General features: G+C 43.0%; 3 protein-coding genes across 5 annotated transcripts in view; 1 reads left to right on the forward strand and 2 right to left on the reverse strand.

The window, feature by feature from the left end:
* The first annotated feature begins 46 nt into the window (after positions 1 to 46).
* On the forward strand, positions 47 to 2,438 carry il17d (interleukin 17d). Its single transcript, XM_026295110.2, has 2 exons — positions 47 to 383; positions 958 to 2,438. Exons 1-2 carry the CDS (start codon positions 73 to 75, stop codon positions 1,277 to 1,279), a joined length of 633 nt encoding a protein of 210 aa, XP_026150895.1. The 5' UTR covers positions 47 to 72; the 3' UTR covers positions 1,280 to 2,438.
* A 1,228-nt stretch (positions 2,439 to 3,666) lies between these two features.
* eef1akmt1 (EEF1A lysine methyltransferase 1) lies at positions 3,667 to 9,854 on the reverse strand. 3 transcript variants are annotated; one of them, XM_026295108.1, is made up of 5 exons: positions 9,778 to 9,854; positions 8,973 to 9,189; positions 7,975 to 8,057; positions 5,855 to 6,144; positions 3,667 to 4,162 (listed from the first exon to the last, which is right to left on the reverse strand). In XM_026295108.1, exons 2-5 carry the CDS (start codon positions 9,120 to 9,122, stop codon positions 4,029 to 4,031), a joined length of 657 nt encoding a protein of 218 aa, XP_026150893.1. In that variant the 5' UTR covers positions 9,123 to 9,189; positions 9,778 to 9,854; the 3' UTR covers positions 3,667 to 4,028. The 3 variants fall into 3 exon arrangements, with proteins under 3 accessions (XP_026150893.1, XP_026150894.1, XP_026150891.1); XM_026295109.1 differs by having other exon boundaries at positions 8,973 to 9,124; positions 9,778 to 9,843; XM_026295106.1 differs by having other exon boundaries at positions 8,973 to 9,183; positions 9,778 to 9,831.
* A 714-nt stretch (positions 9,855 to 10,568) lies between these two features.
* The window catches only part of xpo4 (exportin 4), a 41,269-nt gene continuing 29,671 nt past the window's right edge, over positions 10,569 to 22,166 (reverse strand). Inside the window, exons 9-24 of the mRNA XM_026295475.1 lie at positions 21,846 to 22,020; positions 21,369 to 21,545; positions 20,948 to 21,090; positions 20,661 to 20,806; positions 19,861 to 20,038; positions 18,334 to 18,493; positions 17,945 to 18,114; positions 17,408 to 17,582; positions 15,610 to 15,816; positions 15,339 to 15,425; positions 14,674 to 14,854; positions 14,425 to 14,546; positions 14,208 to 14,338; positions 13,549 to 13,666; positions 13,055 to 13,147; positions 10,569 to 12,217 (exon numbers count right to left, since the gene is read on the reverse strand). Of these exons, the coding sequence (XP_026151260.1) occupies positions 12,020 to 12,217; positions 13,055 to 13,147; positions 13,549 to 13,666; positions 14,208 to 14,338; positions 14,425 to 14,546; positions 14,674 to 14,854; positions 15,339 to 15,425; positions 15,610 to 15,816; positions 17,408 to 17,582; positions 17,945 to 18,114; positions 18,334 to 18,493; positions 19,861 to 20,038; positions 20,661 to 20,806; positions 20,948 to 21,090; positions 21,369 to 21,545; positions 21,846 to 22,020 (2,461 nt within the window). The 3' untranslated portion in view covers positions 10,569 to 12,019. The remainder of the gene's footprint in view (positions 12,218 to 13,054; positions 13,148 to 13,548; positions 13,667 to 14,207; positions 14,339 to 14,424; positions 14,547 to 14,673; positions 14,855 to 15,338; positions 15,426 to 15,609; positions 15,817 to 17,407; positions 17,583 to 17,944; positions 18,115 to 18,333; positions 18,494 to 19,860; positions 20,039 to 20,660; positions 20,807 to 20,947; positions 21,091 to 21,368; positions 21,546 to 21,845; positions 22,021 to 22,166) is intronic.

Below are 22,166 nucleotides of genomic sequence, written 5' to 3' on the forward strand. Positions count from 1 at the left end.
AAAATAGTGCGCAGGGAAACCTGTTTTCGGGCGATACGTATTTTAGCACCACGCACTAAGAAGCGCACGGCGATGTCGCGTCGTATGCGCGTCCTGCTGGTGCTGCTGCACCTGGCTGTGCTGCTGCTGGGCTGGTCGGACGGGGCGGTCCGGGTAAGGAAGAAGACTACCAGGACCCGTTCTTGCCTGGACCTACCGGAGGAGATCCTGGAGCAGATGTTTGGGCGGCTCTCGGTGGGAGTCTTGAGCGCCTTCCATCACGCCTTGCAGCTGGAGCCGCAGGACAAGCTCAACCTGACCTGCCCGAGCACCGCAAGGTCCGCAGCCGACAGCAAGACCCGCCTCCCGATCAACCTGCTCAGCATCTCCCCCTGGGCCTACAGGTGAGAGCAGGTGCCCGGTGAAAAGTTAAAACTGTGATGTTGACTATGATGGTGAACATGTTTTGAGGAGTCTCCTGATCAGAACAGCTTTGAAATGGCAGACTGGCTAAATTAAAATATCACAATTCCGAAGCTGAAAAATGCCAATAAGTAAAATGTTGTTCTGCTGCAGCATGTTTGACTATAATAGTGATAAACATGGTGTGTTCATCTTATCAGGTGTCGATTTTAGTTCTGAAGCTGATAATCAGCTCTTTTCTGTTTGGGTCAGTTTAGTTTTAGTGCAGTGAATCTCTTCTGGCTTCAGGTGCCTTTAGACTCTTACTGGATCACAGGTTGTGGCTGCAGCAGTGGAAAATATAAAATTCATGTGAGCCACATAATTAATGCCTTTGTCTAAGAAAAACAACACTGTGACAACCGGGGATTGCTGAGTTCAACAGAAAGTGAAATATAGGCCTGTGTTTTCCTACAGAATGTTTGCAAATATGCTGTAATTATCTCATGTTTGAAGGCTGTACTCAGTCTAAATAATAAACTGCAAAATTGCTGTTTATTGAATTTATGTCTGCAGGATCTCATACAACTCAGCCAGGTATCCCCGCTACGTCCCTGAGGCCTACTGCTTGTGTAAGGGCTGCCTGATCGGCCCGTACGGCGCCGAGAGTGACCAGTACCGCAGCACTCCAGTCTACGCCCCCTCTGTGATCCTGAAGAGAACAGGCTCCTGTGTTGGTGGCCGCTACTCCTACACAGAGATCTACATCTCTGTATCTGTGGGATGCACCTGTGTGCCGCTGCTGGACAAAGAGCGGGACGGCCACAACAGCAACCAGAGTCTGGAGAGAACGGGGCCCAAAGCCAGACAGCTCAACTCTGCAGGCAAGAAAGTATGAAGGAAGCAGGGCGGTGACACTCCAGATAAGTCTTTCTGCACCAGGCCCACGTTTGTTGGCTTTTGAACTTCCCCAATGACACTTGAAATGATTTAAGTGATCATGCCTCAAAGCAGAAGCCCCTAGCTGCCCCTAAACACGCATGGAATATTTGGATGATTAAGGTTTTGGCACAGAGCTCCTGGACGGTTTTCATTTAGAAGCAAATAAGGAATATTTGTCTATTTTAGACTTTTCATTTGGTTCTCCTTCCTTCTTGGCTTGGTTGTAACACCCTTTGGACCTAAACCTGGATTTGACCTGTGCTTTACACATTTCTCTTAACTGCAGTTGGATACAAAAAAGTGAAAGTACAGTCTGTGAATCTGGCCTAAACATCCAGAAAAGACTATTTGAAACACCATAAGAGCTGAAAGGTTGGTTCAGCCAAAGTACATGAGACATATTCCATGTGTATCTTCTATTAAACCATATAGTTGGTTTGTTTATTGGTGTTTATTGGTTTGTTTGCTTAAGTTTTAGGTTATTAACCTCTGACATTCATCCTCCACTAACAGAATGTTATAACTTTGGGGTGGAGGCTGAAATCTCAGAGACATATTTAAAACTTTGGCACATAAAACCACAACCAGTAGAAATATGAGAAAAATGAGAACATTTTCTATCAGTGACAAGCCCTTTGGACTGTTAACGAATCACCGACCAGTGGAATGAAACGTCCTAGTGTTATGAGTGTCTTGGTCGACGCTGCCACCTACTGATGTAAAAAGCATCTGCAGGTTGTGCGCTAGGAAAAACCAGAGATGTTTGCTTTACGTTATTTTGACTCACGCCAGTAACAACAAATATTCCAGATCGCTGCTTTTGTGATTGTCCAAAATCTGCTGGAAAACACCTGGTAACTGGAACAAACCATTTTGAATGATTTATCTGGTATTTCTTATTTTATATCTTTATGATCCCATCTAGTGTCATTTTGAAAATAGTGGCCCAACCTTGTTCGTGTTTGTTCTATTAAATAAATGTATTCAAGTTTAAAGGTTCACTGTTAAACTACTGTTGTTTTATGTCTTGGATGTTAAGTTTGAATGAAGCTAATCTCCAAGAATCCAAAAGAAGGCGTTTACAACTGCATTAAATAAAGAAAACTCATGATTCATTTTAGGACAGATGATGGTTAATTTATTTTTAGATAGTCCAATAAATTAATACAAACTATACAATAAATTTAATCAATTTAAACCCTGTTTTGTCCCACTTCCCAAGAGTCCCTGAACCAGTTTAGCAGTGGACACAAGTTCATCAGACTGCAGAGCTTAATCTCACCTCTCGTGGTAAATTGACAAAAACAGCATTTGTCTATGTCCGTCTCATTTTGCATTTTCAGGTTACAGGAACTTATTCCACAGATGACTGGAGGGGGTAAGAAAATAAACCTACTGTAAAAAATATTCTCTCTATCTTCTTGCTTCTTTTTCCTCACTGAAAACTGAGCATTTGTTGATGTGCAAAGCTGAACACTACTCTGGGTGTCAGGTGGAGCTGTTTGTTTCTGTTGCTTTGCTCACTCACTCTACACTCAGTCGCCAGTTTAGAGGGATGTTTATATTGTCCAGCCTGTTTATATCACTGAGGTTAAATAACAGGAACTCCTCTCTCTGTATAACACAGATCAACAGCAGCACAAACTGAACATAATCACCTCCATGGAGGAGGATGTACTGCAGGACTGTTGTTAGCCTATATTAGTCTGGGCTCAGTGTGCCTAATAAACTGCCATCTGAGTGTAGAGCTCCTCTTAGCTCTTTCCACTGATTGGTTGGGATGCTAGTTTTTGTACTGGGTAGGAGGAGAGACTGATCACACCTGAAACATGTCACTGAGTGACTTCTGAAAATGCATGAACCCACAAACATATTTTACATTGTGTGTTCAGCTGCTCCTCCACATTCTGCTGGTACATGGGTTCAGATTGACAAAAATAGTCTTTACAACCAGTGGTGGAAGGTAAATAAGTACTTCAGTATTGTAGTTAAAGGTGAAATGTGTAAAATGTAGTGGCATCTGGTGGTGAGATTGTAGAATGCAGCTCTCCTGAATTATTTATTATTTTTATTTGTAAGTCCTTGTACTTTATCTCCAAATGATGCTACTTTATACTTTTACTGCATATAAATATTGTACTTTTTACTTCGGCTGTATTGGGACCTCTTATGTTTCCAACAGAGACATTTTACACAATGGTATTGTAACGTTTAGGCTGCTTTTAGAGTAATTCTTCCACCTCTGCTTATAACAAATAACTGACTAATTGAAACTGCTTTGCTGACCCCACCACACTTCCCAGGGTCAAAGGTGACATCTACAAATGACTTGTTTGGTCAGAACAGCATCCAAAACAAATCAATATATTTAATTTTCAGTTCAATAAAGCAAAGAAAAACAACAAATTCCTCACAATTGACAAGAATTTGAGATTTTGCTTAATTACCAACTTGCACAAATTACTGATTCATTTTCCAGGAGCTGAATAATTGTTTGGTAGAATATCAGCAGCTTACTGAATATTTCCTTGTCAAGAGTTACAAGTGGACTTGTTAACTGAAATGAACATTGTATCCACGTTCACTGCAGGTTTTAATGCAGACCCTCGGTCCTTAACAATCGCTGAGGCGTCCGTGTGACGTCCTCGCTCCAACGGCCTGCTGCTGTTTCTGCTCTGAACAGTCTGATCAGGTCAGATTCAGGTTCAGCTCCTCAGCAGGTGCGACGGGTAGTTGACGAAACAGCGGAACTCATTGGACAAGTTTCTGTTGTGTTTTGGCAAGAAGCTGCACACTTTGAGGTCCAGGAGTTCTTTGGCCAGATTCTCCATGATGGCTCCTGCGGAACAGACACAAAGCAGATGTTAAAATGTAAGTTGTTGCTGTTCATTCATTCCACCAACGTCTCAGTGTAACATCAGTAAGAGTTTACAGCCAGTGTGTGTGGAACATGTCTCATTTTTCTTCCAACAAAAACACTTGTCAGAAGAATGTTCAGCATTTATGAGCAACATAGAAACATTTACTATATTGTTAGATTAGTATATAATGTAGTTTTGAGGGTATACAAATAAGGGCAAGTGTTTAGAATTGTTAAATATTGCACAGCAATAGTTATCCTCTAAAGCCCTATTGTTCCAGCTGTGTTCTTTCTTTTTCTCTTGATTTTATAGCTGTTAATCTCAGTGACTTAAACCAACACAGACATTATAGTGAATAAACCAGGTTTATTGTTGCTTTGAGTCTCTATAGGAAAACAACAAAGAACAGAAAATCAACAACCTTTAGGTTTGCATCTGTAGACTTAATAGTTGCACATTGACGACAAACTTGGTTTCATAATATGAGGTGAAAGCAAAAGATAATGTGTGTTTGTAGTTGCAGATTTGAGACTTTCACTACATGGTACGGTTTTGTGAGCAGCACTTCATCAAAGGATGACAGGGGCAGCTTTGGCTCAGGGTTGCCTCCTAACCATGGAGCTGGCAGTTCCAGTCCTGGTTTCTTCAGTCCACATGTCTAAGTGTGCCAGTGGACACTGTGAGTTGGGTGAATGGGTAAAGATTGCAATGTATGTAGAAAACTTGTTAATCCAGTTAGTGTTCTGTCCATCTTAGCTGCAGCAGCTAACGCTAATGTCTGGCTAACAGTATGAACTTACTTCTGTCCACCTCTAACCTCACCTCGCAGTGGGGGTGGAGAGATTAATATCTCAGGTGTAGAAGCAGCTGTTTCACCTGGTCTGTCACATGATTGATGGAATAATCATGTGGGCTGTAGCAGCTGCAAAAGATTCTGATTGGCCAGAAGTTTAACATCCCACTGTCTCCTAGACCTTTGTCTTTTTACACAACCTGCTCACAAAAAGAAGACTAAACCACCCCACCTCACTGTTCTTTGTTTTTCTACACCCTCCTCCTGCACTTTACACTGTTACACATTCACCCCACTCACAGGGGCCTCTGTGTCTTGGAAGAGCCGGGAATCGAACCACCACCTCTATGGTTAGCAGACAACTTACTCTACCTACTGAGCCAAAGCTGCCTCTAAGATACATTGTCTGCTAATGAAACTTGACCACATAATGAACATGTCAGATCTGTGACCACTGGTACATACAGGCCTAAATTAAAGTAAAAGTAAAGTCACTTAGTTTAATTCATCAGAATTAGTCATTCTAAACTGGTTTCACTGTGCTCTCCTTTGTGTCTCTCAAATATTATTAGTCACAACTAATAACCTGTTTTTCCTGAAAAATCAGACTCAAGATTATTTAGCTCTTAACCCAATGTAGCCTAATCTCCACTGTGAAAAAATAAATACAAAAATCTTTTTTTGTGCAAAGGTGGGAATGTTGTGTTTTTTTTTAAAGATTCTGGAAATCAATTCTGCTGTAAAACCTACTGAAGGATGTGGGTATTTTAAAAGCTGTCAGGAATTTCTCTTTTAGGAAAACTGATGTTTCTTTCTGCGACTCAAAAAACTAAATGAGAAACACAGACGAGGGTTGAGCGGCAACGTCAGATCTCACCTGTGCACAGCAGGACTTTGCCTTTGCTCAGGTACTTGATGGTTTGGGCCACTTTGCTCAGGCACTCCTCGGACAGGTACGGTGGGTCGGCGAGGACGATGTCAAAGCTCTGAGGAGCCACGCTGGCCGGCAAAGACAGCGGTTCGCTGTAGTCGTAGAAGATGAAGTCACTGCCATAGGCGGCAAAGCGGCGGTCAAACTCCAACACGACAGCAGAAACCCGGTCTGAACCTTCCACTATGCCCTGCTTCAACTTCTGGTACACACTGGGTGCGCTCACGCATGCTATCCTGAGGAAAGAAGCATGAAATATTAAAACCAGTGGTGGAAGAAGTACTCCAACAAATTAATTAAGTAAAAATACCAATAAAGCAAGTAAAAATACTGCATTGCAAACCAGAGTCCTGCAGAAATATCCAGCCGAAGTACAGAAATACCATCACCTGTTACTGGTATATTATTAAATCTGATATTACTTGGGTCAGCAGTTTACTGAGCTACTACTACTTGTATACACTTGGCTAGTTTGGACTGGTGGGTCTGACCTTCCCACAGTATCCAGTGTAGAGAAGCTGCTTTCACCCAGTACTCATTTAACTGTGTCACAGGTTGGGTGGGCGTTCGTGTAGGAGCCCAGTGTTCATGTTAAACAGTCACCCAAGCAGAGTAAACGCTGGTCAGCAGCTTTATCGACACTAAATCTGAAAACAGTCAGTAGTCCAGCTGCACAAATCCCACTGGTATTAGAAAAAAATCCCCTTTAGCTTCAGAGTAACTAACAATACATGGACAGTTTCAACCAACATGATTTACAACAAAAACAGTAAAAATGGAATAATTAGATAAAATGGGATAAGGGTGAGAGAAAGCTATGAGCTCAGCTTACTGAGCGCACTCACTAAAAGCCACAACTTTGTTGGTGGCTCTAGTCTGTAGCGCCATCCTGAGGCTAAAACCTTAAAGTGCAGATGGGTCACATTTAATCTGAGCTAAAGTTAGCGACCGCTGACCTCGGAGAAGACAGATCCACCTTCTCCATAAGAAGCAGCACCTGTAACTTCAGGTTTTACCTGACAAGGGGCGGTTTATTCTAACACTGCGTCGAGAGCCGTTTTAGGGACCGTTCCTCAATAATGGACAAATAAGAAGAGGAGAAAAAAGAAAAATTGGTAAAGTTAATTTCGTCGACCTTTTTATATCATTTTTATATATTTTTTCTTATAACATGAATGTTTGCTTTATTCTTTTTTTTTTTGGCTAATTTTTTATCTTTTTCTTTTCTTCCCTGTCAATTATTGAGTGTCGGTCCCTAAAACAGCTCCGGAGAGGGTGCAGTTGTTCTGACTAACTAACGTCAAAGGGAGTGATAACAGTCATTTGCTCAAAGAATCGACATATCATACACACTTTTAGAAGAAACACTGTTTGAGTAATAAATAATTAACGTTACCATAAGATAAAGCACCAAACGACCCCCTCTTCTTCTTTGGTGTTTAATGGCAGATGGCATCCTCAGATTTCCACGAGTGGTAACTCTGTTTTATCTTTTAAACTTTTAGCAAACAGACTACTGTTGCAAATAAACACCGCCAACTCAAGTCTCTTACACTAAAACGCAACATCCCCATGGTATGTTCACGGACATTAGGGAAACCTGACTGACCATCGACTCAATTATTCACGGGCAACAATAACATCCCGTTCCGTTACAATACTGTACCACCGTCAACACACCATATCCTCTTCCTCTCTTTACAAATTTTACTAATATTCACCTACGATAAAGCACAGACATTAGTTGGAAGTAACGTGAATGCAACCTAATGATGCCATCTGCCATTTAACACCAAAGAAGAAGAGAGGACCGTTTGAGTGTATATGGTAACGTTAATTATTACTTAGTCATACACACTTCATCCTGTTTTTCCATATCACATGATTAAACTGAGAAATAAAATGCTCTCGACCAAACTGTCACAGTTTGTCTACCCACAATAAAATCACGTGACGTCTTAGAAAACAACTTCTCCCTGACTTTACTGCATTAAACCACAGAAGATAAGTTCTTTGGTTTTATCTGCAGTGTTTATACTTTGATACTTTGGGTTTGCACCTTTTACCTTCCTCCCTCTCCAGCTTCACGCACGACCTCCTCCGCTAACTGAGCCGCTGTGTCGTCACTGTACCAGAACTGGCTCATCCGCTGCAAACACACAAACACAACATTTATTCTTTTCATGTGATTTCATGCAAAACAACAAAAAAAAAAGCAGTAAACCCTCAACACTGAGCTGCTGAAATCACTGAAAGTGACATCTTTGTTTGATAAAAGACTAAAGTTTAGTAACAGGTGATTTACTACAGCTGTACTTGTTTCAGTACAGCAACAGAAAAACTAAAAGCAGAGATCACATTGTTGGAAAAGAAGCTTCATTATCAGAAAAAGTTATTTAAATGTATTTTTAAAGTCAAAATAATTTTAGAAGCACTTTTAAAGTTGTTTCTGTAATAAACATGAAGACACTAAGGGAGGAGGAATATGTTCTCATTCCTTTTCATAGCATTTAGCTGCTGAACATTTGCGTTTAATGATTTCTCTTGGAGCCAGTGTTAGTTACAGTCGTCAGAATATGAGGAAACAAAACTCAGGCGAGAACAGAATTAAATTATTTCATCTTTCAGGTCAGACGAGTACGGTGGCCGACAAGGGCAAACGCCCCGCAAAAGAGAAACGCTGCAACGGATGTGCGCCAGGCCTGTAGGGGGACCCCGAACTGAGGGATGCTATGAACAAAGTTTGGCTAAGTTTTATAGGTCAGAGAGACGCATGTAGTGATATAAGCCGCGTCTCATTTCGGAGGCTGCACACTAACTAACATTCCTGTTTTCTATCTATCCAGGTTCTCCCATGTGAGCATCTACTGCTGATGATGTCAAACTGAGGATCTGTGACTGCTGGTCTGATAAAACCAATCCTAAAATAACATTTCCAACATTTTTCTAAACAAAATGGTCGCTCAGGAAAATGCCTGGCAGGTCAGTTGATGACTGAGACTTTCCACAGTGGCTAAAATCACAGAACAGATGCGGTGCCAGTCTTCACATCCAGTAAACTCACCCAGTCCTCCTGCACTGCTCCCACGGCGAACTGGTCTGATGCACTGGTCGTGCTATGATCCAGACCAGACCTGGTCTCATTGTAAAACTCCTGCAGGGCGGCCAGAGTGTGAGCTGACAGCGTGGGAGCATCGTCCTCACTGTCACTCATGGCTGAGGAGGAGGAGGAGGAGGAGGAGGAGGAGGAGTCAGTTCCTGAAGAAGCTAAACACCTAAAACTCAAACAAAAACAGGAAATTCAGATTATTGTCAATTGTATATTTGATTCTTGCTTCATTCAAGCTACTGAGGAACTTTACAAATGGTTGATCTAACGTCATGGCTGCAGACTGTAGTATACAAATCAAAGTCTTGTCAATATGACTTGTCTTTTTACTGCTTTTATAAGATGCTGCTTGTTTTGGATTATTTTAAGCTCCTGACATAAAAACTCAGTGTGTTCACATTCAGGTGTTTATTTATATCAACTAAATATAAAAGTTATCCAGGGGAGGTCAAAGGTACGAATACTGTATAAGAACTGCATAGAAAATAGTTTTAAAAAGTAAAACGCAGTGAGTTTTTATCGCGTTTCTTTGCAGTTGCTTTCTTCCATATTTCACATTTAACAAACAGACCGAGTGTTTAATGCGTCTCGTCTGTCAAAGCTGCAACCAGCGTTTATTGATTGAGCTTTATCAATGCTCGATGAATCAATAACACGAAGAAACACGAATAACGCCGATGTGAAGAACAGCTAATTTTACCGCTCGGATAAACAGACGGACAAAGACAAAATATACAAATATTGATTAAATTAAACATACCTGATCAGAAACTGCTCCTGATAAACATGTATTACTGCAGCCCAGCGAACACGTGAGAAGTCGCAGGATGGTGACGTAATTCTAGACGAGTACGGGCTCCGCGGAGGGACAAACCAGATAAATATGATGAGTAGAATAACGACTTAAGTTTCTAAACCAAAGTTTTTCTTTTCCTTTAACATTCATATTTTACATTTTATAACTTTCATCCAAAATTGTGAGTGAATCCACCACTCGCTGCGCTACACGGCGGTGACGTCACGACGCCCGTAACTATGGCAACCATGCACAACAAACAAACTAAAAGCAGCATGACTCCAAAACAAAAAGCACATCTGGGACAATAATGACCCACGTATTATTATTATTATTATAATTCAATTACACATGTCACGCTAAGGAAAAACTATTAAGTTAATTGAAAACAGCAGAAATGAGGTATGTTTTAAAATAACTATATTAACGTATTAAAATTGTTAATGTAGAAATAAACTTACTTTGTTTTAGTAAGAAGTTAAGAATTTTTGGTGGGTGAAGGTAAATTATTTATTTTTTTCATGAGATCCCGTTTTTTACTTTGCTGCAGGTTCACAGGTTCATATTGACTGAACTAAATGTTTAACACTAGGTTTTATAAAAGAATAAATCAATCTAAAGAGCAGCAGCTGTTGCAGCATCTGGACTAATATTCTCTGATAAAAAGCATAATCAAGAACTTTTTTTATTACTAAAGCAGACATTACAAAAGACATTACAAACAAGACACGTGAAGGAAAATGCAGAGGCTGTAACTTTTTATACAATAAGTTTATGTACACTTTTACACATCATTAACAAAACAGCCGTTCTATAATAACCAGGATAGTGCTCAGAACGAGTCCATGTCCAACGTAATGCTTCAACAAGTGGCTCTGCTCCTTTTATTTGGTTTGTTATTGCTGTCCTATCAGTCCGCTTCAATCCAGTGTGTGTGTTGAGCGATACGGTGAATGTGCTGCTGTAGAAAAATACTGACATTAACTTGTTAAACGTTAGGGGTCCGAACTGTCCTGGACCCTCGCCTGTCCGGAGGAAGGGGGCTGCAACAGGATACCACAATCCAAACAGAGAAAAACTATCAAACCGCAGCAAAGGTAAAAACAGAGACTTTCTTACACTGCTGAACCCAAACAGCGCTTCCTGTCGTCTTCGGCCATATAAAAACATTTCAGCCTTTTTATTGTCTTTGAGCACACATTTCTCATGGTTTCTGGTCTGAAAACATTATATATAGATGCATGTGTGTGTATGTGTGTGTGTGTATATACACACACCCTTTACTGGAACTATTTTGGTTTTCTTTCATCCCCAGCAAACAGACAAACGCCCTCCTGTGCTGTGTGGTTCAGCTAGACCAAAGACAGTCCGGCCGGCCATACCTTTGTTGTCATGGCAACATCTCACCTATACGTATGTGTGTATGTGTGTGTGTGTGTGTGTGCATCTGCTGTGTTTTTGGTTTGTTGTCAGTTAATGTTTTCACACATGCACACACACACACACAAACAATCAACAGAACAAAGGCACTCTGGGAAGGATCGAGGCGACTAGTGTGCATGTGTGTGTGTGTGTGTGTGTCAGTGTGAACTGTGTGTGCGTGTTGACGGGGGAGGTGGTTGCCATGGCATTTTCAAAACAAAATGGCCCCTCTGACACGCTCAACTATAAACGTCTCCTACACAATAACAATCTGTTTTTTCATCAGTGAGACTTAGGGCGTGTGCATGTGCACTCCGGCAGCCTCCAGGCACATGAGGAGGTGTGTGTGTGTGTGTGTGTGTGTGTGTGTGTGTGCGCGCGAGGGTGTGGAACAACGCCGCCCACATCAGCTGTTGCCCCGCCTCTCATCGTCATGATGGTCAGTGCTCTGTCGCTTCCGTCCAACAGGACAGGGTACTTTGACTGAGTCTGCCTGCTCTGCAGATCAGTCTCCATGGTTACAACATTATCATCAGCATCATCATCATCAAGTCTGTCATTCGCGCTAGATTGGCGGGAGCTGAGTGCAACAGCTGGGGAGGAATATGAAACAAAAACAGAAATCCAAGGAGGTGAAAACACGGTTGAACCGCCAGCAGGTGGAGAGTCCGCAGAGACTTTGAGCGGACTTTCTCATACCCATAGTTCTTAGAGATGAAGCAGGGGAGGTGGGGAGTTTTGATTGGTTGCCTTTTAGTCAAAGATTTGAGTCCGTTTCCAGTGGTTATTTCACACAGAGCAGGCCACCCACATTGGCCACAAACTCCTCCAGGCTCTTGAGAAAGGCGACCTTCTGTTTTCGGTCCATGGTGGGCGGTGTGCTGCTGGCCGTCAGCTTGTTGAAGGCGTCGGCGAGCCGCTGGTAGATCACGGCGTCTCTCTGAGAGGACAGCAGAGTCTCCACCAGCTCTGAGTACTCCGCCTGACAACAGACATATGAAAAGCTGTTCTGAGCACTGAAGGTTCATTTCTCACCAGTAAAACATCCTGCTGAGAAGATTTAGGTTAAACTCCTGCCCAGCATACAGTGGATTGTTTTTTATTGTGATGTGGTCAAATGGACAAACTATATAATTGTGATAGAGCTTAGAACAGTGTTTCTGTAATGACGGTGTAGTTATGTTGTATACAAACTGGAGCAGTCGATGGTTCAGCTCTGTTTCTGCACAATGTTTGAAACTGAGCTGCTGAGCGAGTAGCAGAATATGTCCAGAGTTTTCATTTAATAGACTGTAGGGGTCAGAAGACTTTCTGAAGCTGCTGTAAACAACTGAGCAACAGCAAAATCACTGCTGGATAATGTGCCATCACTGCTGTAAAGAGGTGGGCAGCAACAATGAGGCATTTTAAATGGAGGATTCAGGCTTCCAGTCAAACATCACAACCAGCAGGAAACTTAATGTCCAACATTTCTGCAGCCAAGTAAGAATTTACAGATAACTGCTCCAGTGTGTACGTCAGCCTGAGCTACATCTATATCTGCCCTGAGGATAACTACAAACAGAAGAAACTACACTTTCTAATGATGCACAGACAGACGGACTGGGGACCTTCAAAAAGAAAGAGTCAATCCTTTCACAGCCTTTAGCTCAGGGCAGGAAACTCAACAGAACCGACTGTTCACTGAACCCTTCCCATCCTTCTGCAGGCTGATAAACCTAGTGGTATCACCTGCATGTTATTCACCCAGTGTTTAGTATTTGAGTGAATCACAGGAGCATCCTGGTGCCACAGTAACATGTGAATGGTGTTTACTCACCTGGTGCAGGCACACGAGTGTGTAAAGAGCTTCTCCTGCTGCCACCGTCATCTCTGTGTTGTGTTTCTGCAGGACCAGCATGTCAAACACCAGCTGAAGGGGACGGAGATCAGAGTGTGAGGGGGGACATGATCAAAGCAGAAAGTTAACAACCAAACTGCTCAGCGAGAGCGAGGATTTATAGCTCAGCTGCACAAAGAATCACCGTAAAGTCGATATCCAATCCCTCTCTATGTTTCCACATTGGCAAACAGGCTTATGTTCTTTCTGTCCAAGAGTCAGATGAAATACTCTCATGTCTGTACAGGGAGTATGGCTAGCTCAACATCAAGAGCAGAAACAAAAATCCACCTGCCAGCTCCAGCTACACTCATTTGTGAGAACGTCTTTGATTTGTACAAAAGCCCAAGTGTAAAACTGACACAAACGCTTTTGGAGAACATGATCACTTAGATGTTTTTAAATGTAACCCAGCCCACAGGTGTGTGGCGTACCTTTAAGAAGTGACGGGTGGCAATGAAGAGAGGCGTGTCCTTCTCCTGGTTTTTGGCGCACTGTTCCGCCAGAGGAGACAGAGCCTCCAGACACAGCTGACTGATCTCTGAACTCATCCTGAGATCAGACATTAAGGAGCACAAAGTAAAAAAGCAGGAGACAATAAACCTGAACAGCAACAATCCCATGGTCTCATGAATTAACATGAGGATGGGATCTCGTCTCTGCTGCAGCCCCACTCTGAGATCTGGGCTGTGAAAACTACCCTGAGCACAGAGGAAACCTGAGGTCCTGCACATCAATTTAGAGATTCAGCAGGTTATTTCCTCTTAGACGACAGTTGTTGATGCAGCAGTTCTTACAGTCTCCAGTACAGTTTCCACTAAAATAGACTTTTCTGCTTCAAACCAGTTAAAACACACCAGATAATGTGAGTAAAATGGTGCCTGAACATGGAGAATGAGTATGGCCTGAATTATTAGTTTTTCCAAATGCTGATATGACACCAGAGCTTCAGCACCTTACTATGTGGAATATCAGTCTGTCTTCTACAAAAGCCCAAACTATAAACCAGCAACAGTCTGATCGGGGCCAACGTTCGGTACTTGACCGTTTTCAGTAACTTGTACCAAGAAAACAAATGACAGTAGCAGGATACGAGGTCATTCCCAGCTCCAGGGAGAACATGAGGCTCTTGAAGAGATCTTCAGGAAGCTGTGGGATCTTTTCTGGAAAGATCTCACAGATGAAGGTGATGAGCTTGTAGTACTGGTTACACAAAGATGGGAACTGGAAAACACCAGGGACAGGATCAGCAGGAGCTCACAGAACAGGTATTGAAAACATATAAACATTGCATTTCTATGTGGTTCTACCTTGAGAAGGTCCTGAGACATGAGTGGAAGAACAATATTGACACCATAGAGAACCACATCTGCTGCAGACACTGTCCGATTGGAGGCCGGCGTTCCCTGGTCTTGGTTTCGAAACACCTCGTCTAAACACAACAGTTTGGGGAAAAACAGAAACTCAGATCAAACAGCAGGAGCAAAAAGAAACATCTCCCTTCTCTAATTGGCCGTGGATTTTATTTCTTAGTTGAGATTAAAAGGCAGAAAACGCACCGGTGTCGCTGAAGTCGATGAACTCTTTGGAGAGCAGGTTGGTGAGCAGCTCCATGATGAGCAGCAGGTCCTGGTACTGGTCCTCCTCTGCTGTGGCGTCACTTCGCTTCCTGCTCTGGTTGTTTTTGGAGTAGACTTGAAGTAACGTCAGACATGCCTCGTACAGCTTCATGGACTTAGTCTGGACGAGGAGAGACAGTAAATATATTTAATGTCTCCTAAATGCCACATTTCCCACAAATACCTGTTTTTTTTTTTTTGTTTTTTTTTTACTACTTTGCCTCTGTGATGTGAAATGGACAGACTTCTCTGGTTTGCTTCAAATAATAATGGCCATTAGGGGGCACTGCTTATTAACACAAGATACTGTCACTTTTTAAGTTGATTTGGTTAATTCGTCAGGAAACTGCTGTTTATCTATACAAAGATAAATTCTGAAGAAACATGATGATTCACCTGCCAGAAATAAGTCCAGCTTTCAGTCTCCTTTATCTCTGCTTTGTTCTCTACCAGCTGCTGAGAGAAGTTTCTGCTGCTCAGCCCTGCTCTCGCCTCATTAGAGCCTTCACCAGACCCCTGTCTGCAGTTTGTAATACTATTACAGTCACATAACATTCTAGTGTCCCAGACACCGTGGCAGCACACCTCTCCCATGTGTCGCTCACCTCTCCCAGGTAGCAGATCTGTTTATGAGCCACTTCCACAAACACCTCAATGATGAGGTTGATCGTCTCAGGCGTGTTGCTGTAGACCTGAACCACAAAAACAAAAACCGGTGGTCAGGTTAAATTTTAAACCCATCTATGATGTATCAGTGTGCTTTACGACCACCCACCCGACCATTTTAAATTTATGGATCCGTCTGGAATCAACCTCCAACCCTGAAGGAGCTGGTACAAAGGAACAACAACAGTCAGGGAAAGGTCCGTGTCGTACCTCCATGAGGCCGATGCAGCTTGACAGGAAGTCCATAAGGAAAGAGAAGAGCGAGGCCACGTTGTCGATCTGCGTCGCCTCTGCGATGCCACACAGCGCCTCCAGCGTCGCAACAATTTCCTGTTTGACGGCTTCCTCCTGGCTGATCTGGGCGAAGTTCTCTTGGTTGATGAGGTTGAGGAAACGCTGCTGGAGAGGGTGAAGCACCTGAAAGGCCAGAAACTGTGTTAGAGCCACAGAAAACTGGGTCTCAGTGTATTTTAGGATCCAGAAGACTTTGGTGCATTGTTGTGTCTGCAAATATTTTAAACATTTAAGTACAAATTTTAGTGACCAGTGAGGATGTTGACGTGCACTTATCTGTCAGAGGTTATTTAAAAAACAAAAGCTGTCACTGTGCTAAATTAACAGTCAGTCAGATGGGACCAGATTCCTAAATGTGTCTTTGTTTCACAGAGTAACGACCATTTTAATGGGACTAGTTTAGTCTTCTTGACCACCATGTAGTCTGGCTAAGCCAACTTGCTTGATCTAGTAATTTTAGAAAGAAATACATGTGTGCTGATGAAAACAATGCTCTGGTTTATCTCTTGATGTGTTTTTTTTTTTTTACATTTATTTCTGACCCAGCAGCAGCCCACAGGCAGAGCTGCAGCTGTGGAGACACTAAGACTTTGATAAATACCCAGTGAGCTTAAGACTCTCTGCTGTTTTCTTTCCACTTGTTATCTGAACTCAGTTATAGCAGATGCACTAAACCAAACCAGTTACTCGACTGAAGGGGCTGAAAGTGATTTGTAGGTGCATGTCGAGAAAAAGCTGCAGTGTTTGATCAGTTGTTGGCTCCATCTCTCCCCCTCCACCTCCACCCATGCCATCCAAGTTCACAGGGAGCAGCTGTAGGAGCCAGCAGCTGCAGTCTCACTCCTGCACCCCCATAATTACCCAGGAGTCACTGCAGCTTTGCACCCCCATTTACTACTGTCAGCCTATAGGACAAAGGCCTCCAGGGTCATGACAAGGATCATGTCATACACACAGCAGAAGGATTTGAAGGGGGAACATTATTGACTGTGTCCGTCCTCATCCTCAGACCTGACTGCAGCGTCTGAAGCTTGATGACTGAAAAGGCCTAAGCTCCTGACTCAAAGTGAGGTGTGAAAGTGTTTCTTATTGTTTCAAACCAGGTTTGAATTAGACGAGGACACACACTGATGCTGCAGGAAAGAGTCAGGGCAAGAAACAAATCGGGCAGGTTGTAAGTTTGTTTTCAGCATCAACCCAGAAACCTGGTCTCTGTCCTGTGATGGATGTTTGCAGCTGCTGCCATTTGCTTTCTTTTAGTTTCTCAGGGTTTGTTTACACCCTGTCCAATCATGTCCCTCAGCTAATCAGGTGATTTAAACATAATTAAAACTCTAGTTTTAATAAAACAAAATCATTTTAAACAGCTACTCTGTCTTTTACAGGCTTCATGTTTCATGTTCTGCTGAATTAGTCTGGTTTCATTAAAAACTTTAACCTGATTCTCCTGCCTGTCTCCCTCCTTAAGCTCAGAGTGGTTTTCATTTATTTTTAGATTATTTGTCTGTGCTCAGTATTTCAGTGTTTTTATTAGTTACTATGATCACTGAATGTATGTGCAATTTATGGGCTTGTTGCAGGGTTTTCTATCTTCCTACCTCGCTAATGACAAATGAAACATACAAAATCCAAACCCAAATATATTTAACTGATAGTGACATACATCTACATATCTAATGCAACTTTTGTGTTTGACTAATCCACTTTACGTTACCTCGGCCCAGTATTGCTGTTTGGTGTCAGCGTCCATGTGTGCGAAGCCTCCGAGGACCAGGGCCTTCATCAGAGACCTCTGCACGGAGCTGGACAGCAGGTGGAGCGGCGGACTGCGGCTGGCGAACTGCTTGGCCAGGTTCCACCAGCTCTCACACTGCACCACGATGTTCGCCCTGAACAGACAGAAGGGGAGGAGAGAGTCTGATGTGAGCCTAGAATCCAGTGTCATTCACCTGCAAAAACATCTGCACTTACAGACTGATGATCTTACAAAAACCAGCCAGAAAAAGATGACTGGATTTTGCTTGATTTTCATCTCAAGCGGCATATTGATCCTGTCCAGCTGGATTTCCATGTTTTAATTAATTGTTTGCTTTTCTGTGTGACGAACAGTTAAAAACCCAGAGACATCATTAGTAATTAGTTAGTAGTGTAATCCTAATTCATTGATTAGATTAGATTAGATTAGATTAGATTAGATTAGCTGCAGATTAAGTCTGACTCGATTGTTTCATGGCTGCGTCTCTGTCCTCACCTCTCCCTCTTTTCTACCAGTGTCACCAGCAGCTCCACAGTGTCGTTGGCCAGCTCTGTCTCTGAGCTCCACACAGACAGGTTGTTGATCACCTTCTCCAGAAGGTATCCCACAATCCACTGGGCCCCCTCTGTGTCTGCACCAAACGCTGTGCTCAGAGGGATGCTGATCTGAGGAGGGACAGGAAAAGATGAGACACAGGGAAAAGAAAATAATGACACACAGCTCAATGTGCAAAATGGTGACAGCTGACAGTCACATGACATGATGCATGAGGAGGGATGGGGGAATATTAGCCCCCCACATGTGATCTTGGTGCTCTGCACAGTCCATCCATATCCAGTACTTGCACAAACCCAGGAACATGGAGGGGCAGAAAGCCCCCGTACCTGCTCGTAGAGCTTCTCGTCCACCAGCAGGTACGTCTTGGCCCAGCGTCTGAGGAACCACACGATGTCCTTTCCCATCTGTGGGCTCAGCAGCTCTGTCAGGCTCGCTCTGGTCGCCCTGGACTCCACCTCTGACGTACGCAACACTGCTGACAGTAACCTGGGCCAGAAGAGCGAGAGTAGGCGGATTTCAAGTTCATCTCCTCATAAATGATATTCCTGTGGTTCACAGTGCATTGCTTGCATCTCTGTGTATAGATTTTGAGTAACTGATAGGTCACAAGCACTTTGTGGTGTCCAGTACTCAGATTATTGGGATTCAGGGCAGAAGTAAAGAAGAACAGCAGGAGAACTCTTGCACCTGTTACTTGTGGTTAGAGGCCAGTTTTGTTATTGTGCCGTTAGTATTAGTGGCGTGTACTAATCCTGATGCCTCGTTACCAAACACAGCCAGTTCATGGACAGTACGTCGTTTGGCAAACTTTTCTTTTCACACTGCACCTGTGAGAGTTAATATGGTACTGATGTAAAGTCACATCACCAGCTCTGCATCCACATAATCAGACTTGAACAGGAATTGAATCATTTTGCGGCTCTTTGTGTGGAAACAGCACGGCACAGTTTGACATTGTCTGCAGAAGACAAAACCACGTTGACATTTACGAGGCCAGGGTCGGCCGCTCGCTATTAGGAAACCCGATGCTATCAGCCTCTCGTCTCTGCCTCTGTCATCGCTGTCATCCCCGTTATGCACACACACACACACACACACACACACACACACACACACACAATGAACAATCTAGAAAACACAGGGGCTCAATGACCTTCAACAGACAATATTCCTGGCTGCTGTGACTTTCTATTGTCGGCACTGTTATTATCTGCACACACGCCTGCACACAACACAGACCGCACAGTCACATAGTGTCAAGCTTCGTTACTAATTGTTGTTAGAAAATAAATCCCATTTGCTCTGACGGAGCAACAAGAGAAATGCATCACATCCCCGACTCCATTTTATCATCTGCTGCTATATTCTTAGCACCAACGTCTCATACTGGTGTTCAACAGTCACACATGGAGAAATCCACTGTACGACAGAACAATTTCTAATCCCACACGGGCAGAAAGGGCCCACAATGCAACACAGCAACAAGACAGGCTGTGATAATATGAATAAAGATGTGTGCGATTACAGTGTGTCCGAAATGTTAGCCTCTGGAGAAGATGCCTTCAGTTTGTATTGATCACCAATTCTGCTGACTTCCCTGCAGATGCAATATAGTGCAGCAGAAAGTCCAGTCCAGACTTTTTAACAGCCAAGTTAAGTCAAGTCCATTTTCATGCTGGTAGCTCAAACTATGTCCAACCTGCAGCTGACCCAGCACCTTGTCTCTTTCCTACATGCATCGAATCCCCATTTATTTTGATTCCCTGTGAGGTCAGACTGCCCACACCACACGAGCAAAACACAAAATAATGTGTTTATTAACAGTATTCAGTCTTTCTTAACATTCATCTCACCTGATGACTGAGTCTGTGCGGTTGCAGCCTGGTATGGACGAGGCCTTCTCGCCCGGGGAGCCGAGGATCTGCAGTGTCGTGTTGATGTCCACCTCCGTCGAGTGCTTGATGGAGAACTCCATCACCTCTGAGGGGATCAGTGGTGTTTCACCCTGAGGGTCATCTGCTAGTACATACCCTGGAGAGTACACGGACAGAATCATCACCATGTATATTAATATTTCTTTAACTCAACCCGAGAACCGGGTGGAGTTTGGTTCTTCTGTCTGTGAACACAATAAAATCAGCAATTTTGAAACCACTTTTCAACTTATTGAAAGTTCTGTTGTTTTCAATTGTGCAGCCTTTGTTTAAACCAAAGCTACAAAAACTGGTTTTACAAAGTTTTACAGCATTTTCCCAAAAGTAAATATTAACTCAAACGGTTTGTTACATGCACCTGCTAATCTTGTACTGGTATATCATGCGTTCAAGCTGTGTAATCATATTGCTTTTGTCTCCAGTTCCTAATTTTACATTGCATAGTGAACAAGTTGCTTATATCACATTTTGCTACAGCGTGACGCAGGAATAATAAATGTCAGGTCACATCTATGCAAATTAACTGCAAATAAACAACACAGTCGTGAGTACAAAGGCAGGAGTGTAATCAGAAACACTTCAATGCAAAGGCAACATCAGCCAGGAAACAATTATGTCTTCCTCAAAAATAAACACAAGTGGCGAGTGAGTGGAAATTAGTACAGAGATCAGACTGCACCAAAATCTGTTTTCTAAAAGATAAAAGTGCCATTGCTGACCTGAAACCAGTATGAGCCAGTGGATGTCCTCATAGAGGTCATCCAGGACTTTGCGATCGACTGATCCAGGATCAGAGGAGGCCATGAGGTGCTGCTGGGTCCTCTGCAGCTGACCGTGCAGCCGTGTCACCCGGTCCTCTAAGAGGCTGCAAGAAGGGGTCAAAAGGCAAATGTGAAAACACCAACTGCTTCACAACAGCCACAGTCACACTAAATCTAAATAATGTCAACTATGTACACAAGAATTTAAACCAAGTCCGCTGGCTAGAAGAGCCTGGTGGACCTACCTTGTGAGCAGGGGGATACAGTGCTCAGCGGCCACACGTCCCAACATGCCGATGCTGGATAGCTGGTCTGAGAACAGCTCTCTATCGTCTTCCTGCAGCTCGTTGATCTCTTCCTCTTCATGAGACGAGATGCCGTTCACTGACTGAGGGGCAGGAGACAAACAAATACGTGCAGGAGGAGAAGGAGACTGTTTAAAACTGGACTATATTCACGTAGAGAGAAAACAGTTTCACAGGTCTGCAGATATTTGGTTACATTAAAACTAAAAAATAAATAAGGTCCTCTGAGCATTAGCAGCTCCAGGATTATAGGACTGTCCCAGTAGTGACATGATTACAGAGAGCTACTGGAATCAAACATGTTAACAGGAACTTCTCTGCAAACGCTGTGCCAGCAGAAAAAAAAAAAAAACAGTCTCACCAGGTTGCGGGTGCCATCGGGAGCAGCTAAGTGACACTGAATGTACGAGTTGAAGACCTGGATCGCCGGCTGGACAAAACAGCCGCGAGGAAAATGCTCCTCGTCCTGAACGAGCGTTAGCCAGGACTCCAGCAGCTTGTCGTAGGCCTCCATGTAAACCATGTCGTCCTTATCCAGCTGAGCAGGAAAATAAAGAGAACAAACGTTTTATCATCTGTGAAATGACTGAAAACAAAACATTTAACTTGACAGGCAACAATTTTCCTGAACTGAAATAAAAAAAAAAAAAAACCCAAAATGAATGAAACATAACCACCGTTTCTAAAAGTGACATATTTCTCATCATCACAAAAACCTTCTAGCAAATAAAACAAAAAGAGATAAACTAATAAATAATGGAGAGGTCAGAAAGCAAAAAGGTTGGGAAACATTTAGAAAATGTAATTATATTTGTGATCAGAGAGGCAGATCACTCACCACCTCTTCCAGGGCAGCGCTGCGTCCAAACGAGCAGGTGAGCAGCGTGAGGCAGTTGATGAAAGAGGTGAAGAGGTCGCTGGGCAATGCTGTTAAAATACTCCGAGGGAACATGGTAATAAGATTGGAAATGATATTGGAGATGCCCACTGCCTCCGAGTCCTCGATCTCAATCCTGGGAATGCAGATAATAAAATGTGATCTAAAGATAAGATCTGAAAGATTCCCAATCCTGAAATAAATGATCAGAGGTTTTAAACTGCGGTAAATCAACACCAGCACACGGCTTTTTAATAAAACACTCATGATGCCTTGTCAATT

The sequence above is a fragment of the Mastacembelus armatus genome, chromosome 21 (genome assembly GCF_900324485.2).
Source record: "Mastacembelus armatus chromosome 21, fMasArm1.2, whole genome shotgun sequence".
NCBI lineage: Eukaryota > Metazoa > Chordata > Actinopteri > Synbranchiformes > Mastacembelidae > Mastacembelus > Mastacembelus armatus.

Coding starts and splice junctions, on each gene's coding strand:
- il17d (XM_026295110.2), top strand. CDS start 73: ATGTCGCGTCGTATGCGCGTCCTGCTGGTGCTGCTGCACCTGGCTGTG. Junction 384..957: donor ATCTCCCCCTGGGCCTACAG/GTGAGAGCAGGT, acceptor TTATGTCTGCAG/GATCTCATACAACTCAGCCA.
- eef1akmt1 (XM_026295108.1), bottom strand. CDS start 9,122: ATGAGTGACAGTGAGGACGATGCTCCCACGCTGTCAGCTCACACTCTG. Junction 6,145..7,974: donor GAAGCTGGAGAGGGAGGAAG/GTAAAAGGTGCA, acceptor TTCTTTCCTCAG/GATAGCATGCGTGAGCGCAC. Junction 4,163..5,854: donor CAAAGTCCTGCTGTGCACAG/GTGAGATCTGAC, acceptor TCTGTTCCGCAG/GAGCCATCATGGAGAATCTG.